Source organism: Babylonia areolata, chromosome 9 (assembly GCF_041734735.1).
Source record: "Babylonia areolata isolate BAREFJ2019XMU chromosome 9, ASM4173473v1, whole genome shotgun sequence".
Classification (NCBI taxonomy): domain Eukaryota; kingdom Metazoa; phylum Mollusca; class Gastropoda; order Neogastropoda; family Buccinidae; genus Babylonia; species Babylonia areolata.
Window position 1 is genome coordinate 42,746,100 of NC_134884.1, and position 20,259 is coordinate 42,766,358.

A 20,259-nucleotide genomic window follows, 5' to 3' on the forward strand; every position below is an offset into this window, starting at 1 on the left:
CATAGACTGACTTGGTGGGGGGTGGGGGTGGGGTGGGGGGTGTAGGCCTCAGTGGGGGAACATTGATTTGGGAAGATATAAATGTACCAAAACAACGCTGTGGGAACATTTATCTGGGGCCCGGGAAACATCGGCCTGGCAGAAAACAGACATGTTCCCAGATAAGATCTTTCATTGACTCACTTGTGTAAACAAAGTGAGTCTATGTTTTAACCCGGTGTTCGGTTGTCTGTGTGTGTGTGTGTGTGTGTGTGTGTGTGTGTGTGTCCGTGTGTCTGTGTGTCCGTGTTAAACTTTAACATTGACATTTTCTCTGCAAATACTTTGTCAGTTGACACCAAATTTGGCATAAAAATAGGAAAAATTCAGTTCTTTCCAGTCATCTTGTTTAAAACAATATTGCACCTCTGGGATGGGCACAAAAAAATAAAAAAGAAGCCTAATTATATGCAAACTGCATTTACTGTTATATTTATATTTTTTGTATTCTCTAAACTTGGCACTTTGACCTCTTATTCTGACACAACAACAAGAGGAGTCATTATTATCATTTTATGTTCAAACAGGAACTTCTTTTGCTAAGCATGGAAGTTTTATTTATTTTGCAAACGTTTTGGGGCAGATAGTAAAGAAGGGAAATTACTCTGTAATTAATGCTAGGGGACTTAATTTATCACAATTGAGTCTTGAAGGCCTTGCCTCTCTTGTTTTTCTATCATGTTCATATGGGCAATTTCTTATGAATGACTCGACTCGGATGAGTTTATCTATTTTTCTGTATACCTATTTATCTATTTATTTGTTTCTTTGTTTGTAAACACTTTGAATTCACAAAAAGTGCACAACCATCCCAACACGATATGAACTTTCTCCATACTCATTAAGTGTTGTTTTTTATGTTAAAAATCAAATGAAAGGCAAACAAAAAATAAAGAAGAAGGTAGAGAGAGAGAGAGAGAATGAATGAATGAATGAATGAATGAATGGTTTATTCATATAGGCCATTGCCCCGAGAGAGAGAGAGAGAGAGAGAGAGAGAGAGAGAGAGAGAGAGAGAGAGAGAGAGAGAGAGAGAGAGAGAGAGAGAGAGAGGCATTTGTTAGGATCTTTTAAACACATCAAAAAACGTGCACGGCATTTTAAATTATAAACCTTTATGGGAAGATAGTTGATGTACTTTAAGGTGTACTCTAGCGTGCGCCGGCGCGCGGTGCGTATGTGTGTGTCTTTTGATAACTTGAAGTGCGCACAGTGCACACACACACACACACACACACACACACACACACACACACACACACACACACCGGCAGACACGTTAACATGTGACTCCGCTCGCACCTATGCACCCAGTGATTTCCAATTAGTCTCTGTCATTCTGGCGACGTTTCGCCTTCAGTTGGAGGTCACACCGCTGGTTGGACAAGTTCCTTTTTCCGACTTTTTGTTCAGTTAATGTCGTTGTCGTTGGTAGCTGGAAGTCACGTGTTTCAGTTTCACTGATTTTCTCACTGAGGCCCGTCAGGCATCATTGCGCTCGGACAAACTCATATACGCTACACCACATCATGGAGTCTGCTACTGACTCTGACTGGAAGCAGACTCGCAGCGGCCGCCTACGAATCAAAGTAGACTGAGCCGGTGTCAGTGCCAGTGCGTGTGCCGGTGTGTGTGTGTGTGTGTGTGTGTGTGTGTGTGTGTGTGTGTGTGTCAGTGTGTGTGTGTGTGTGTGTGTGTGTGTGTGTGTGTGTGTGTGTGTGTGTGTGTGCCCACGGTGTGTGTGTGTGCGTGTGCGCGCGCGTCACTGATGTGTGCCGGGTGTGTATGTGACGGTGTGTGCGTCAGTGTGCGTCATCAGTGTGTGCGACGGTGTGTGTGTGTGTGTGTGTGTGTGTGTGTGTGTGTGTGTGTGTGTGTGTCAGCGAGTGTGTGTGTGTGTGTGTGTCAGTGCCAGTGTGCGTGCGCGCGCGCGCATGTGTGTGTGTGCGTGCGTGCGTGTGCACGGTGTACGCGTGTGTGTGTGTGCCATGTGTGTGTGTATGTGTCTCTCTCTCTCTCTCTCTCTCTCTCTCTCTCTCTCTCTCTGTGTCATGGGTATCCGTCACCGGCTGGCAGTCTCAGTCCGACTGAGGATTCAGTGGAGTTGCTTTCCGGCCGCTGTCACTGAGTGGTCAGCACCGTGAATAATACAGCGTTGGGAGTGGGAGTGGCCGCTGCACAGGTCTGGGCCAGAATACGGGAGTGACAGTCCCCCCCACACTGAGCGCGACCGGGGAATATTCTTGCAAAGCAAGCACTTGTTTATGGAATCTGTGATTGCTGGCTTTAGTGCAAGACATTCGTCAGTCACCAACTTTAACAGTTACAAGCAGATAGCTTACTAAGTAGCGGCAAGGGTAATATCATATGTGGGCGTTTGTTGGAGATCACTGGAGCGTAGAAACTACGACTGTGGTGAAGTAATTGGAAGAGCAGGGGGTGTATGCCAACCTCCACATGTCCGCCCAAACCCCGCCCTCTGTTTTTCTTTTTCTCTTCTTTTTTTTTCTCAACCACTCGTGTGACTGTATCATTGAAAATCAGGGCTGTTTGGTTATTGTCTTCTTTCTTTTGTTCGAGGCAATAGTTTTCTGTGACGCTCATTTTTCATCACTACAATGGGTCAAAAATGGGACTTCCCACGGACAGGCGTCGCAAAAAGAAACATGAATGGCTTTCTCACTGTGGGAAGGAACGGCCATGGCGAAGTTCCCGCCCCCTGACCTTGCTTTTGTGACGTCACACAGCGGCATTCACCTTTCGAACCATAACACGAGCGAGAGTCAGTCATGGTGGATGGGAGTGAGTGTCGTTTTGAAAGTTTTCACGCCACAGACAAAGCAGTATCACACTCATGATGAGTTTACAGGATAAACGCGTAGCGGCAATCGTCAACGGCAATGATCGCAGTGCAAGAAAGGTAAGGAACCATCTTTTTGCTCTAAACAACGCGAGGAATGTGAGCGAGCGAGCTTTCGAGCACACTTGTTGGGTTGGGTTGTTGCTCTTCTGCCAGTGAGATCTCTAAAACAATAAGACTGAGACATCAGTTGCAAGAAACGCAGTTCATAAACGAAAAACAATCAACATACATGATTTTTCTGACAGGATGCATGACTGTGTAACATCATGTTTATTTTTGTTTTGTTTGTATTTTGGAAATAACACGAGCAGACAAACACTTTGCGAAATATCATCCGCGGTGTCAGTTGCGCTGCTGTTCAGCGCTGTACTGGTTTCACGTGTAGACAACTCAGTGCACAATGAGGGGGCAGCTTTTGCAGAAATCAAGTTTTTGAGAGATACCTGATTAATACAGGTCAGCAATAGTCAATGATGACGGATGACCTTTCAAATTGAAGAAGAATATTTATACATAGCTGGTTCGATCAGTTTTCGAAAACGTTACATCAGCAAGGCATGCAGAGTAAGAAAGAACCAGTCTGTCGGTTTTATAAAGTTACAAAATAAATTTAGGCCAGTGTTAATTGACGTTTCAGAAAAATGTTGTTTTAAGATAGCATCTCATCATGACTGTAGATAGCAGAAACAAACAATTTTTCTGCCCACCACCCCTCTTCCCCACAACCACTCATAATTTATACTGTTGGTCTAATATTCAAACTCAGAATATGAATATGAAGAAATTTTGGCTTCCACATTTTCCCCCATCCACTCCTCCATGTGACTGGAAGAGTGAACGTCCATGCCTTGTTGTGAACACTATTCATTCCATCTTGTGGGGAAAATTGTAAACAATCCAATAGATATGTGGAACATTCTTCATGAAATTATTACCATGATGCATACATATACTGGGAGAATATACTGGTAATTCATAATTTACTTCTGGTCATAAGTTTTGAGAAAAAAAACTTTATTTACAGCAGTCAGATATTTCATTTGGGCAGTAGCTAATTTGTAAGAGAATGTTGGTAATTTATGATTTACTTATATTCATAACTTGGTGAATTCATGAATGATGTATTGGTTTTTAATTTTATGCAAGCTGATTTTTCGTTTGAAGGGAAGTTCATTTGCAAGAGGATACTGGTAATTTATAACTTCCTTTTGCTTTCCAGTCTTCAGCTTGGCAAAAAACTTTGTATACAGCAGTCAGATCTTTCATTAAGATGGCAGCTTTAATATCAGTGATTTAATTTGGCTCTGGATGAGGTTGCCTGTGGCAAATGTAAATGTTATGTAATTGATATGTCATATGTGTAAACTCACGCCCATGAGCATAAGATTTGATTCAATGATTCTGTCATGAGAAACATGTCATCTAAGTTACATAACAATACATACAGATAATAGAGTGATTATAACAAGTGTCTGAATTTTGTTGATTTATGTTTTACCTGTGGAAGAGTACAGAATGATGTATTGTTTTGCTTTTTTCTGGCAGCAGTTGTGCCCCTTATTTTCCAGAAGTCTGGAGTATACTGAAAAGTACATGTTTACTACAGTCAACCAGCTAGTATATCCATAGACCTGTATGTATACACTGATACACACAGTGCACACACACAGTGCACACACACAAACACACACACACACACACAAACACACACACTCATACACAGATGCATGCATACACACTCCACACACACACAATGTCTTGTGTGCATATATACACACCAGTGCATGCATACACACATTCACACAGATGTATACTCAGACTCACACAGTGTTTATTATTTGTTTAAATTGATAATTTCTGTTGCTAAGATTAGTGAGAGCCAGAGGTCTAATATAATTCACATTTTACTTTTTTTCTTCTTCTTCTTTTTCTTCTTCATCTCTCTCTCTGTCTGTCCTGGTTTCACACACACATGCATACACACACAGACACACACACACATTTGAAGTTTGAAAACAAGCAGCAGAAGGAAAGAGGAAAAGTAAGTTGTTGATGAAAACTAAGTATAGTTGTATTCATATTAAAAAAGAAAAAGAAATTGAAGACCTTGAAGTTGAAAACTTGACTGGAGAGTATAGATTAAGGAGAGAGATGGAAGTTTTTTTTTAATTGTGATTTTAAAAGTTGCCAGGTATGCAGTAAGGTGGGATCCGATGCTGTAGTTCCTGTAGCCAAGTCTGGCACCATATTTCCCCCCCAAAATTCTGCAAAGCATGATAGATGATGTAGTGGCAGATTGCAGTCTGTGTGATGTCATGTCTTGGTGCACTGCATTGGACACTTCGGCTGGGAAATATGTTATCTTTGGTTCAACCTTAAATCACCATTGCTAAAAGAAAAAAAAAAGAAAAAAAAAAAGGGAAAAAGCTATGTGTGTGTGTGTGTGTGTGTGTGTGTGTGTGTGTGTGTGTGTGTGTGTGTGTGTGTGTGTGTAGTCAAAGTGATCTTAATGAGCTTGTATTACAGTTCTTTTATCCTGTCACAGATATATTTGTGTGTGTAAGCTTCATGTGTGCATGAGTGTTTGTTGAGGTAATATTTAATATGCAGGTCAGGAATAGAAGTTGATATAAAATGAAATCTGAAAGGCATACATGTATGGCATACTGTGAAAAGACTGTCATGGATTTTATAAGAAAGGCTGGTCATTTCACAGTTTTGCTACAAAAATGACTCATCTTCACAGTGTTGTTTCTGCTTCAAAAACTGACTAATCTTCACCATGTTTTTGCCACTTGAATAAACTACTGATTGAAATGAGAATTGAATGACGGATGTATTCAAGGAATTTATGATAAGGATGGGATGGATCTGACCCAGCACAAACACTGACACATGGCAGTGAGCATGCTGTGAGGGGGAATGAGGACCACCCAGACAGCTGAACACAAACGGTAGTCACTCACCATGGGGTAACTGATCTTTGTTCTTTGGACCAGAAGAAAAGACACCAGTTGGGTAAACAGATCTTTGTTCTTCCGGCCAGAAAAAGAAAACCTGGGCAGAAGAATGTAAGAAATTTGCCATGAGAAAAGAAATGAAAAGGCAACAGCAGCAACAACAAACCGATCCTTTGGGAAGAAGAATGTGGGTTGGGGGTGAAGCGCTTGACTGGTTTTTAGCTGAGGGTAGTGTTTGTGTTCTGGTGCCACAGCTGGTTTGACTTTGAACAGTCACTTGTTATAGCTTTCCGCCACCCTCTGTTGTGTGTCATGACTTGTCTGGTCTTCTGCCCTTCATAAAGTGTGTGTGTGTGTGTGTGTGTGTGTGTGTGTGTGTGAGAGAGAGAGAGAGAGAGAGAGTGAGAGTGGGTGTGTATGATGCACAGGGCTTTTGACCAGACCACAGTTTCTGTGTCTCTTGTTCAGTGCATACTGATGATTGGCGCTTGTGTCTTCCCGACTTGTCTGTCTGTGTGTTGATGATTTCCTCCTTCCATCCCTCTGGTTGTGTCATACTTACTCTGTATATGTTAGTCATAGATCCCTGAGTAGTGCAATCTGAGCTTTGGTGTTATTCTTCTTTTTACTAATTTAGTCAGTTGCTTCTGCAGTTTCTTCTTTTTTTGTTGTTGTTCTTCATAACCAAAACTCCATTGTTGTTCTTATGTTCAACTTCAAGTCCTATCTAGCATTGTCAAATTTATACTTTATCTGTTTATATATATGTGAGATATGATAATCAGGTTTTATGTTCAAGTCCTTTCAGGCATTGTCTAATTAGTAATTTATACTTTGTTTAAATATATGTAAGATATAATGTTCAGGTCTGTTTGGTTTGTTTGCTTATAAAATACATGTCTGTTCATTGTTGACTTTTTTGGTTTTGCCATTGAATGTTCTATTGATTATTATTATTTGATGTTGTGCCCTCATTTCTGGTTGGTGGGCTTGTTCATGTGTTTTGAGCGAGAGAGCGAGAGAGAGAGAGAGAGAGAGAGATGTATTATTCAACAAAAATGGAACTTTATCAATCCACGTGGAAAAAAAAATACACACATGTAGATAAAATATATACATGATGAAGCAAAGGAAGAAGCCAATATCATATATATGATTTTGGAGTATATGCAAGAACTCAGAAGAACAAGGAGAAGGAGGAGGAAGAGGAGGAGGAGGGAGGGGGGAGAGAGAGAGAGAGAGAGAAAACTGTATTATTCAACAAAAATTGACTTGATTAATCCACGTGGGAAAAAAATACACACATGTAGATAATATATATACATGATAAAGCTAAGGAAGAAGCCAATATCATACATAGGATTTTGGAGTATATGCAAGAACTTAGAAGAAGTTTTGTTCAGCAAAAAAAAAATGTATACAGAGGTACTTCGTTCTCAGTACAGGCTGAAATGACAAGGTTAGCATGTTCAAAAGTTCATCAGATTATTTGCACTCAGGCTGATGTTATTCATCTGCTCTTCGAAAAGGAGAATGTTAATATAATCTTCGTATAACAGGAGAATGTTCAGCTCCGTTTGTGCTAAGAGAGTGGGCAGGAAACGGATGTGAGTGAATGGTGGTGGGAAACAGAAGGTGTATTGTGCAGATAGACAAATTTGATTCATGCTAATCCGACAGCTGCACCTTGTTCAAGTTGTTGATTTGATCTGTGCGTGTGATCTCTCCCTGTTGGCAGTGCTTCTCTGTTCTGCAGTACGTACAGAGTGCTGTCAGCAGTGCACAGGTCATAGGGTCATCTGAAATAAGAGCGGGACAGACTCTAGGCATAGTGTGTGTGCAGAGTGAGGTTACACTGCAGCTCCAGAACAGGTGGTGGTGGTTGTTCCTTTGCTTTCTCAGTAAAGCCCACTGTGCTCATTGTCTGGACTTTCCAGAATTACTATCTAAGTTAACTGTCTGAGGGAATCATCATCATCGTCATTTATATCGTTATTATTGAATTCATTATTATCATCTTCATCCTTGCAATCTTCTTAATGTTATTATTATGATTACTACATCTTGTTTTAATTCTTCCCTGAGATTTTTGGAATGAATTTTTTTTCTCAGTAAAGCAGATTATATTCTGAATGTTTGTGTGTTTTCTTTAGTCTTGTCTCTTGAGATATTCTTGATTGTGTGATGGTTGTAATATTTGATCCATTGTCACTCTGTATTTAAATAAGTTAATTAAAGAAAAAAGTTTGCAAACACTGTTAAAAAAAATTAAGAAAAAAAGAAGATCTCTTCACGATCCCCTGTTATTATTTAATGATTTCATTGCTTTGGAAGCAGATGGGTGATGTACAATATGAGAAAAATGTTACCTCAGGGAGATCTTATTGTATGTATATCATTAATAATTCATGTGCCGCATCATTAAATGCACACACTCTGAATGAAATATTGTTTGTTTTCGTCACAAATGCCCGCAGGGGAAAGGGAGGTTATAATGTACATCAGGTAACATGACTGTGGCAGCATCCCTTTCATATGAATCATACACTTGTCTTTTCTCTGCATCACCTGTTCTAATGTTAATCGTAGTCAGCTGTTTTGTGTTCATGAATACATGTCTGTATGAATGATGACACATGTATCATTTGTGTACATTCATGTCATGTTTCATGAGTTCTATCTTATTAATGCACCAAGGCATGCGTATGCATACATGTATGCATTATATTTAGAAAGATAAGTAGAGAGTGAAAATAATGTTGATGTGTTTTGAAACAGAAGCATGAAACTGAAAGAAATATCACAGTCAAAAGTTGAAAGCAAATGACACTGGCTGTATTCTTAAGAGGGACTCTGAGAATTAGAGACCTCTTTCTCTTGCTTGTTCCTGTGCTTATTTTTAAAGAACAAAACATAGAAACTTGCACATAAATGCAGAACTAGCTGTTTGTCCACAGCACACATGCACACACACACACACACACACACACACACACACACACACACACACACACACACACACACACACTCTGTCTCTGTCTCTGTCTGTCTCTCACTCACTGTTTCACTCACTCAATGTCTCAGTTGTCACCATCAAAAGACCAGCACCCATTCCACCACTTAAGGATGAAGGGTGAATCGAAAATCCTGGTTCTTTCATGATTTAATCTCTCTGGCCTTTGATGGGTGCTGTGTACACTTGACAGGACACCATTCTGATATATTGATATCAGTATATATATATATATATATATATATATATATATATATATATATATATATATATATATATATATATATATATATATATCTCATGTATATTACACACACACACACACACACACATGATAGATCTATCGATAAAAAGATTTGTAAACATGTATCACACACACACGCATGCACGTGCATGCGCACGTGCACACACACACACACACACATATATATATATATATGTACAAACCTAGCATGTTCTCAGCAAGGAACTGACACTTACTGATAACCAACTACCAAGACATCTACAGGTGACCTGGAATGTAGTAGACACTGTCAAGGCAGTGTCATGCTCAGGGCATTACTGTCCACATACCACAGACCTAGGGTTGATAAGCTAGCCCTCAACTGTAAGAAATGGTGAAAGACAGGAATTTACAATGGGCAGTAGAGGTGTGTTAAGCTGTGTTGAGAAGTGGTCAAATATTTAGACAGCTAGCTTTTAGAGCACCACCAGTACCAGTGACGGAGAATGCTCAAATTTATGGGGTGTGTGGGTTTGGGTGACTGGGACCTAGAAATTGTTCATAGGTGGTAGCTGTGTCTGACAGGTGGTTGGTTGTGAAAACGGTTTGAACAAGTGATGGGTTCTGGTTTTATGAGAGAATGGTCATCAGTGTAGACCGTTGCAGTGGTGTGTGCATTAATGTGTGTGTGCGTGCGTGTGCGCGCAGAGAGGCAGATTTCTTTTGCTCTCATTAATCCTTCAACCACAGCTAGTTTGCACACCTGATAATGAACATGACTGTAGCTTTGTGTAAGTTTAAGAGTGGACAATGTGTACAGTACACGAATGGGGTGTGTTTCTGTCCTTGAAGTTGTGTTGGTGTGTGTTCATTGACATGAGCATGTAATCTGTACATAATTGTGATGAGTGTATGAACATGAATAAATTGATAATCACTCAAATGTACAAGTTTACATCATTTTCATTCATTCACACATAATGCTCACAAACACACAAGCAAACATGTTGATTTATGTACGCAGGTGGGCATGCAAAAGGACACACACACATGCACACTTGCACACCAAGTGATATGCAGTGACTTAACATATTTGATACATACATACTGTCTCTCTCACACACAGAAATGCACACATACATACACACCCAAGGACACACACACACACACACACACACACATCACATAATATATTTAGAAATGACAACCAATCCAGTGGTAGAAAATCCATTTCATCATCATCTACCACAATAATTTCCCACCCACTCACCCACATGCCTCAACACACAGCTGTGGCAAAACAGTAGGTATGAAAAAGAAAACCCACCAAAAAAAAACAACATGTTTGTGGTCAGAGGATCAGAAATCTTGTCAGAAACGCAGAAGGGGGAAGAGTAAAACCACAAGGCTTGCCAAGCCAAGTGTAGAGACAGAGAGTCCAACAAACCCAACAGAAATCCCATAGCCAGGGATTGACACTTGGGTCCAGGAGGCAGATACCCTGGCTCAAATTGCACAGGCTGTCCTCTCCTCAGCCTGGTATTTGTGTGTGGGTTGGGAGTGGGAGGGGGGTTGAGCTGTAAGAGAGGGGGAGGGTTAGGAGGAGGGAGACTGTACAAGTGGGCTTTCAGCGAAGGATGTTTGAGACAATGCTTTTTGGACGTGGTTGGTGATTGTGTGTGTGGGAGTGGTGGAGTGAGGGTGGCCCAGTGGTAGAGTGCCAGATCTGGATGCAAGTGTCCTCATGTTCAAGTCCAGCACCAGAGTTTTTAATGGTGGTCTTGGTGCTTGTGTTTTGGATGATATTATAATCCAAGGTTCAAGGCACATATATATTAAATAAGAACCTGCAGCAGTGAAGTGATTTGTCTCTGGCAAAAATTCTGCAGAAAAATCCCATTTGATAATAAAACAAAATTTATCTGGAGAAAAAAAAAAAAAAAAAAAAAGGAAGAAGAAAAACAAGCAAGAGAAGCACTGTGGTGACATGTTTTTTTTGTTCAGGGGAGAGCAGCCCATATTTCACACAGAGAAATCTATTGTGATTAAAAAACAAAAACAAAAAAGCAAAAAAACAAAAAACAAAACAAAAGCAGAATAACACAACAACACAGTACAGCACAGTACACTATAGCACAGTACAACACAGTGTAACAACACAATACAGAACAGTCGGGCACAATACAATAGTGGCGCTAGAATGCGTAGCAGTTTGATTAATTTTGACAGAGCTCCGGTTTGGGAGGGGGCAGGGACAAGGGGGTTTGAGGGGAGGATACATGTTGTTGGAGACAAAGTTTTTTTGATAGTGTGTGGGAGTGGTGGTACTTGAAACCCCGAACTGAACAGTTTGACGGAGATAGGGGAGGGAAGGGAAGGGGAGTGGTGGAACTTGGTATGTGATGAATGCATGCTTACTTGACGCACCTGTGCACGTTATATATATATATATATCTCAGTCATATTTGCTGTAAAATGTAGAAATATGATATTGACAGGCCTTTGTTGAAAAAGATAATTAAAAAAAAAAAAAAAAAATTACACAGTTTCATCAAACTTGATGTGGTGGTGGAGTATGGCTAACAGTGCCTGTTGGAACAAGGGTGGAGTGAGGGATAGAAAAGTATGGTCATTCCTGTATATATATATATATATATATATATATATATATATATATATATATATGGAAAGACATGAAATTCATGATGATTCCATTCATTGTGGGAGTGGCAGCACATGAATAGTCTAAAAAAAGAAACATACATAAACACATGCACAAAATTTGTTGTGAATAGACAATGAGAAGGACACTCACACATGCATATGCACGCACACCACACACACACACACACACACACAGGTGCACGTGCGCACACACACACACACACACTTTCTCTCTCTCTCTCTCTCTCTCTCTCTCTCTCTCTCTCTCCCCCACCCCACCTCTCCACCGTCTCTCTCCACCAGACATCACCACCTGCTCACCTAAAAAACTGATATTGTATCTCACATAAATGTGGGGAAGGTATTCACACTCACAGCCAGGCAAGGGGAGGGGAGGAGGGGGAAGGGGGCAGACAGAAGCTACAGTGATACGATCATTGAGCACACTGTGCTCCACCTGATACCTGTAGGCACCCCCTGACTGTAGCAGCCTTTTCCTTCCCATGTTGTTTTTTCTTCTTCTTTAAAAAAAACTTTTTTTTACCATGGCTAGCCCTCATTAAACTCAGGGTTGTTGAGGACAAACTTGGAATGACCCCTGGGGGCTGGGGGGTTGGGGATGGTGGGGTCTTGGGGGGTGGGGGGGGTAAACTTGAGCTAGCCAAAATTGACACCCCATAGTTGGATTTAATCCTTTTACCCTCGCTCAGCATGGATTTGGGGGTCATTTGAACTGGTTTGAAATAACATGGAGGGATAGATTTGGCCGAGTAAGAATCAGCACAGGCTGTTCAAGTAGAACACCATGTTTTCTACTGTTAAGTTGCTGTAGTGGAAATGAGGGGTGGGGGTGGGGGGGTGTCAGTAAAGGTTTGTCCAGAACGACCCTCCCCCTCCTCCCCTTCCCTATCCCCATCCTTTTTCAGTAGCTTGATTAAACTCATGGAAAGGGGGCAGTTTTCATGTGGGGGTGGGTGAGTGGAAGGTCAATCTGGACTGGCCACAAATGACCCGGGGCCAGCACAGAATGACCCCAGGGTAAAATCCAGCAAGGGGTGGGCAGTGTGACGCTGTTACACCGACGTGAAGTGACAAGGGGGAAGAGACCAGGGGATCACAGCGAGGTTTATGGTCATCTTCGCTGATGTCAGAACCAATCCAGCCCTGCCTGTGAGGGAAAGCTTTGCATTGCAGATGTACAGCATTAGCATGCATGCTCACACAGCGTCTTAGGGTGTCGAGAGCCTGGTTTGCGTGGTATTGTTGGTGTTGGAGTTCTTCAGTTTAATTAATGCCCTTTCTGCTTCTTTTCTGGAAAGCGTCATTTGATGAAAAAAAAAGGAAGTGTGTGGAGGAGGGAGGAGGGGTGAAAATGGACTGGGGGGTAGGGGGTGTGGAGGTGTGGGGGAGGAAGGGGTCAAGGGGCATATTAGTGTGAAAAGGAAAATGCTCAACTATAGCAGTCTTTATTGTTGCTCAGTATATCTTTGAGGTATGTTCATCAGAGATCATTCAAGGTTCCTTTTAAAGACACCACAAAGAGACAGCAATTCAAAAGCTGAATTTCTGTGTGTCACTTTGTGTATACATGTGTGTGTGTGTTTCTCTCTCTCTCTCTCTCTCTTTCTCTCTCTCTCTGTGTACATGGATACATTACATGCATGTATTAATTTATCTGTGGCACCATGTTTGTGTAAACAAACTTTGATCCTCCAGTTTCTTGACTCGCCTACTTTCTGTGTATAGTCCTGTGTGTTGTCAAGTATTTAGACTGAACTGATACGTGGTCCTGTTTTTTAAGTGCACCAGGTGGTTCTGTTCTTCAAGTGCACCACTTAATTGTTGATGCCACAAAACATACATCTCTCTCTCTCTCTTCTCTCTCTCTCTCTCTCTCTATATATATATATATATATATATACACACACATAGAGATGGATCTTGCCACCCCAACGCCCCTCCCTCTCCTCCCATGCACTTTCTCTTTCACTGTTCAAACCACTTTGAATGACAAAAACAAGAACTAAGAAAAAGAAATCTAAGAAAGAAATAGAGCTGAAAGTTGATAGTGACTGCACGCTCTTCTCAGTTTAATGGTTGTTTTTTATTTGTTTATTGTTGTTGCTGTTGACAACATGTGCACGTTCAGCCATTGTGTGCTTGCTTTTTATCACTCTTTCATGTTTTTCTATTGTGTCTTTTTCCTGTTTGATATATAAAGATATAGAAAATTGTAGATAAAGAAGGTAGACAGGCAGGTGGATATTATTATGCTCTCTCTTACTTCCCCCTCTTTTGTATTGTGTACAGTAACCACACACACACACACACACACACACACACACACACACACACACACACACACACACACACACACACACACACACACACACACACTCATGACAAATGTGTGAGAGAGTGTTCAGTGTAGGTAGCCCTAGGTTGTAATGGATAGTCCTGTCTGTCAGGGACACACACACACACACACACACACACACACACACACACACACTCACTCACTCACTCACTGACACTCGCACTCTCCTCTCCCTCCCTCTCTCTCTCTCTCACTGGTCACCTCTTGTGCTGTTACAAACATGTCAGGGTCGGGATTCCTATACATCACTGCCTTGTAAGACACATAAGATACAGACCTGGATGACAGACATATATATATATATATATATATATATATATATATATATATAGATCTATGGAGACAGACAGGGTGACCATGGACAGGACAAACACCATGAGGGGCCAGGGGCTGTCTCCCCCTCACACAGACAGACAGACAGACAAACAGACACTGTTTTACTGTCCTTTCTCTCCCTCCTCTGTCTTGCTCTGTGTGGTGAATGGTGGGGAAGAGATGCTTTGGGAAGAGAGGTGGTGGAGGGGGGAGGTGGAGGCAAGCTGGTGGGGGTGGGTGGAGGGAAGTGTTGGGAGAGGTGTTGGGGGGGGGGGGGGGGAAGGGACAGTGTGTGTGTGGTAGTGTTTTTTTGGGGGGATAGTGGGTGGTGATGGTGTTTCTAGGCGGGGGACAGTGGATAAGGGAGGTGTTCAGGGGGAGGGGATGTTGGGTGGTAGTGGTGTTGGGGAGCCTGGGGGGGACAGTGGGTGGTAATGGTGTTGGGTAGTTGGGGGGCGGGGGGGGGGGGGGCAATGGGTGGTAATAGTGTTGGGGGGTAAGGGACAGTGGGTGGTAGCGGTGTTGGGTAGCTGGAGGGGGGGAAGGGGGGGGGGGGCAGTGGGTGGTAATGGTGTTGGGTAGCTGGGGGGGACAGTGGGTGGTAATAGTGTTGGGGAGGGGGGAGGGACAGTGGGTGGTAGTGGTGTTGGGGGGAAGGGACAGTGGGTGGTAATGGTGTTGGGGGGGAAGGGACAGTGGGTGGTAGTGGTGTTGGGGGGGGAGGGACAGTGGGTGGTAGTGGTGTTGGGGGGGAAGGGACAGTGGGTGGTAGTGGTGTTGGGGGGGGAAGGGACAGTGGGTGGTAGTGGTGTTCGGGGGGGAGGGACAGTGGGTGGTAGTGGTGTTGGGGGGGAAGGGACAGTGGGTGGTAGTGGTGTTGGGGGGGGAAGGGACAGTGGGTGGTAGTGGTGTTGGGGGGGGGAGGGACAGTGGGTGGTAGTGGTGTTGGGGGTGAAGGGACAGTGGGTGGTAGTGGTGTTGGGGGGGAGGGACAGTGGGTGGTAGTGGTGTTGGGGGGGGAGGGACAGTGGGTGGTAGTGGTGTTGGGGGAGGGGGAGGGACAGTGGGTGGTAGTGGTGTTGGGGGGGGGGAGGGACAGTGGGTGGTAGTGGTGTTGGGGGGAAGGGACAGTAAGTGGTAGTGGTGTTGGGGGGAAGGGACAGTAAGTGGTAGTGGTGTTGGGGGGGGGGGGGTAGAGGGGGGTGCAGTGGGTGGTAATAGTGTTTGGGGGGTGTGGGGGGAAGGGACAGTGGGTGTTGTTGGAGGAGAGACAGTGGGTGGTATGTGTGGGGGGAGGAACAGTTGTTGGTGTTGGGGTGTGGGAGGGGCGGGGGGGTGGACAGTAGGTGGTGATGGTGTTGGGGGTGGGGGTGGGGGACGTGTGTAGTAGTGGTGTTGGTGTTGGGAAGAGAGACAGCAGCTGGTAGTGGTGTTGGGAGGAGGGACAGTGGATGGTGGTGGGGTGGGGTGGTAATGTTGGTTTTGTGATGTGGTGGGGCGGGGTGGGGTGGTAATGTTGGTTTTGTGAGGGGGACAGTGGGTGGTGGGTGGGTGGGGTGGTAATGTTGGTTTTGTGAGGGGGACAGTGGGTGGTGGTGGGGCGAGGTGGTAATGCTGGTTTTGTGAGGGGGACAGTGGGTGGTGGTGGGGCAGGTTGGTAATGCTGGTTTTGTGAGGGGGACAGTGGGTGGTGGTGGGGCGAGGTGGTAATGCTGGTTTTGTGAGGGGGACAGTGGGTGGTGGTGGGGCAGGGTGGTAATGCTGGTTTTGTGAGGGGGACAGTGAGTGGTGGTGGGGCAGGGTGGTAATGCTGGTTTTGTGAGGGGGACAGTGGGTGGTGGTGGGGCAGGGTGGTAATGCTGGTTTTGTGAGGGGGACAGTGGGTGGTGGTGGGGCAGGGTGGTAATGCTGGTTTTGTGAGGGGGGCAGTGGGTGGTGGTGGTATTGGGTTAGAGAGAGAGAGATTAGGGGTGTGTGAGGGTGGAGTAAGGAAGAAGAACACTGCTGTTTTTGATGATTACTATAATATTTGCTTCCGTTGAATGTTAATGTGCATGTGTGAGTGGTTTTTGTGGGGATTTGCAGGGTTTTGTGTGCGTGTGCATGCTTGCATATCTTTGAAAAAGAAAACCTGGAATGATGAAGAGAGTGACATGACAGTGAGTAAACACAATTCCATTGCTTCTGTCCATCTTTTTTCACTGTTATTATCCTGAAGAATAAATTGTGTGTTTGTCGGTCGGTACACCTGCCTGTGAAGTCCTGCCATAAAATTGCCCCCTCCTCTCCTCTCTGCCCACCTGCCCCTCACAGCATTGTTTATGGTCTGATGTTGTCCTTTGAAGTAGCTGTTTGATGTGACTGGTGGTAAGGTTGAGAAGGGGGGAAACAGGGGGGGCAGGAGACCCTCAACTGGCACAGGTCAAGAGGTTCAGGAGAGTGAGTGTGGACTGCAAGGTGTTTGTATGGTAGGATTGGTTCAGTACCTGACTCTTGTCATCCCGGTCTCATCTCAGGGAGGTTTCACGGGGCTTTCATATTGAAGTCTTGATTCCATGCCCTTAACCATGGACCAAGTGTGGGGGGTCGGGTGGAGGGTGGGGGGTCATGAAAAACAGTCATGAAAAACCCACTCGTGCTTATGAGTGAACATGGGAGTCGCAGCCCACGAACATCTACAAAAAAAAAAAGTAAAGAAATAAAGATGAAAAATTCCTTTCCCTCTCCCATCTCCTCCCGTTTCTCATCTGATCACTCACGCATACAACACACACACACACACACACACACACACACACACACACTACGCACACGCATAAAAAAAAACCCACAAACACCTACACACACATACTCTCCCCCCCATTCCCTCCAACACCCACACACAATCCCACACAAATACCTACAGGTCATCGCCTTGACAAGAACAGGTTACAGGAGGTTCAGTTTGGGTGTTATGCACTGAAGAAGTGCTAAGGCAACAGCAGGTGACAGGTGTATACATCACAACTTTTTATCCTTCTAGTGACTTGGTGATTTCACAATGCCTTTGAAGAGAGAGAGAGAGAGAGAGAGAGAGAGAGAGAGAGAGAGTTTTTTTCAGTCTGCAAAGTGCAGATGAATTACAGGAAGCACCCCCTGACTTGAAAGAAAGATCTGCACATGACATGCACTGGATTATGATGGATCACTCAGTTCTGAACTCAGCTGCTAAAACATGTCTTAGCCCTGTTAAGCTTGTGTGTGTGTGTGTGTGTGTGTGTGTGTTTGTGTGTGTTGTCTGTATGTCTGTGTGTGTGTGTGTTAGTGTGTGTTGTTGTTTGTGTGTGTGTGTGTGTGTGTGTGTGTGTGTGTGTGTGTGAGGGGTCTGGAGAGACTGAATGATGTGTATTGCTGTGGTCTCCCACCTGTCTGAATGCCTTCAGTTTTGACAGGAATGAAACGACAGTTGCAACAGTTGAGTGGGTAAAGCATTGGACTTTTAACTCACTCAGTACGGCCAGTCCTCTCTTCTCCTCTACACAGATCCCTCGAATGTCAAGTGGGTGTCTGAATGACCCAACCTTTAGCTTCCGTCGTCAGAATTGTGGTATTCTTTGTCAACATTCACCTCTTCAGTATAAGAGCCTTTCGATTGCAATATTTTGATGGCGGTAATTGGGGTGAAACGCTGTTAACGTCGTCTCTTTCGCCGTTCGTATGGAGAGAGTTAATCTGAGGGCACTGGGTTTGAATCAAGGTCATGATGCCTGGTGGGTTAAGGGTGAAGATTTTTCTGATCTGTCAGGTCAACAGATGTGCAGACCTGCTAGTCCCTGAACCCTCTTTGTGTGTATATAATATGCCTGCACAAGATCAAACACACACATTAAAGATCCTGTATTCCAGGCCAACAGATACATACATGAACAGACCTGCTAGTGCCTGAACCCTCTTCATGTGTATTTCTAGACATGCAGAAGATGAAATATGCTTTCGCTGGGTTATTGAAACCATCAGAACATGTCCATGCACACACCCCCTTGAACAGGATATGGCTGCCAACATAGCAGGGGTAAAAACCGCCATGTAGGTGAAACTAAAAGCCTCCGTGCACAGTATATAACGAGTGAACATGAGAGTTGAAGCCCAGAAACGCAGAAGGAGAAGGAAAAGCAAAAGGCATGAAACTTTAAAAATAGTGTGAGTCAGACAGAGGAAGGAGGAGCAGGGGGTGGGCTTATGGTGAAATAGGTGTCATTGGGTGTCAGAAATTGAGGTTTTCCAGCAGGTGGGGTCACCCTTTGTGAGAAACTTTCAAAATCTGTTTCATGAAATATCCCTGATTTTTTTTAATTTTTTTTTTTAAAGGTCACAGTGAAGAGATGCCCAGTCTGCCAGGAGCACTGGTTTGTATGGAGTGCCCCTGATTTCCACACATGAGATGCACCAGATTATAAAGAACATAAATTCATAATTCATAGTTTACCAGCTGATATGAAGAGGGGGGGGGGGAGATTACAAATTGTCATCAATTCCTCTAATAATAATATTAAAAATAATTTATTTATCTTTACAAAAATATATGTTGTGTGTGTGTGTGTGTGTGTGTGTTTGTAAGAGAGAGGGAGAGAGGGATCTAGAGAAATAGAGCATTGTCTGATGCCTGAGTCTTCATCTGTCTAGTACATGTGTGTTTTGTTGCCAGGAACAGAGCAAATGATGTGAGACTGAAGACAAAGGGAGGGATGAGCAGGAGGCATGTGAAGAACATGTCACATGGCATCAATAATTGAAGAGGTTTTTTTCCTACAGGTGTGGTCCCCATTTGTGAGAGAGTTTCACTGATTTTTTATTTTTTTTTTTTTAAAAGCAAAAAGACAGTCCATACCAGAGACTTCATTAGCTGCTCTGTGTGTGTGTGTGTGTGTGTGTGTGTGTGTGTGTGTTTATGTATATATGCATGTGTAACTATATGTGCACATGTTTGCATTCATGTATATGCACGCTTGTTTGCATGCATGGTGTGTGTGTGTGTGTGTGTGTGTGTGTGTGTGTGTGTGTGTGTGTGTGCGTGCACATGCATGAACATGTGTATGATAGGAATGGATTCAAAGCGACGGAGCATCACCTGATAACAGTCTTGACCAGTGTAGCCTCTCAGTTTTGCCAGGAACAAAGTGATTAGTATTAAACTTCAACAAGTTACTGAGACAGACAGGCAGAGGGAGGAGGGATCAGACTGTTGGAGAAGCACGTGTCACTGGGAGTCAATAATTGAAGACGTTTTCCAGCAGGTGTGGTCTCCCTCCTTCATGAGAGCGTTTCAAACTTGTGTCACTGAATGTACATGATTTTGTGTGGTTTCCCTTCATCGTGAGCAAGTTTGAAACTGTGTCACGAAATAGTTTTTTTTTTTTTTTTTTTTTTTGTCTGTAAGGTAACAGTGAACACAGTGCCCAGTTAAACAGAAGAAAAATTGTTTCAATTGTTTGAATCATGATTTAAGATTAAGAAAGTCTTGAATGTATACAAAAACAACAACTCTACACACACACACACACACACACACACACACACACACACACACACACACACACACACACAACTCTTAGAATTATGTGTGCGCACACACACACATACATGTATACACATGAGCACGCACGCACACACACACACACACACACACACACACACACACACACACACACACACACACACACACACACACACACACACACACAGACTGACTCATATGGTGTTGATGACATAACATCAGTCCCAAGCTCTGCTTCCACTCTCAGGGACATAAAAAATGCAGCCCTTCAT

At 43.5% G+C, this 20,259-nt stretch overlaps 1 protein-coding gene across 1 annotated transcript in view; it reads left to right on the top strand.

Annotated features, from left to right (window-relative positions):
• The first annotated feature begins 2,327 nt into the window (after positions 1–2,327).
• Positions 2,328–20,259, top strand: part of LOC143285482 (rhophilin-1-like) — a 63,689-nt gene continuing 45,757 nt past the window's right edge. Inside the window, exon 1 of the mRNA XM_076592802.1 lies at positions 2,328–2,959. Coding sequence (XP_076448917.1) covers positions 2,894–2,959 — 66 coding nt within the window. The 5' untranslated portion in view covers positions 2,328–2,893. The remainder of the gene's footprint in view (positions 2,960–20,259) is intronic.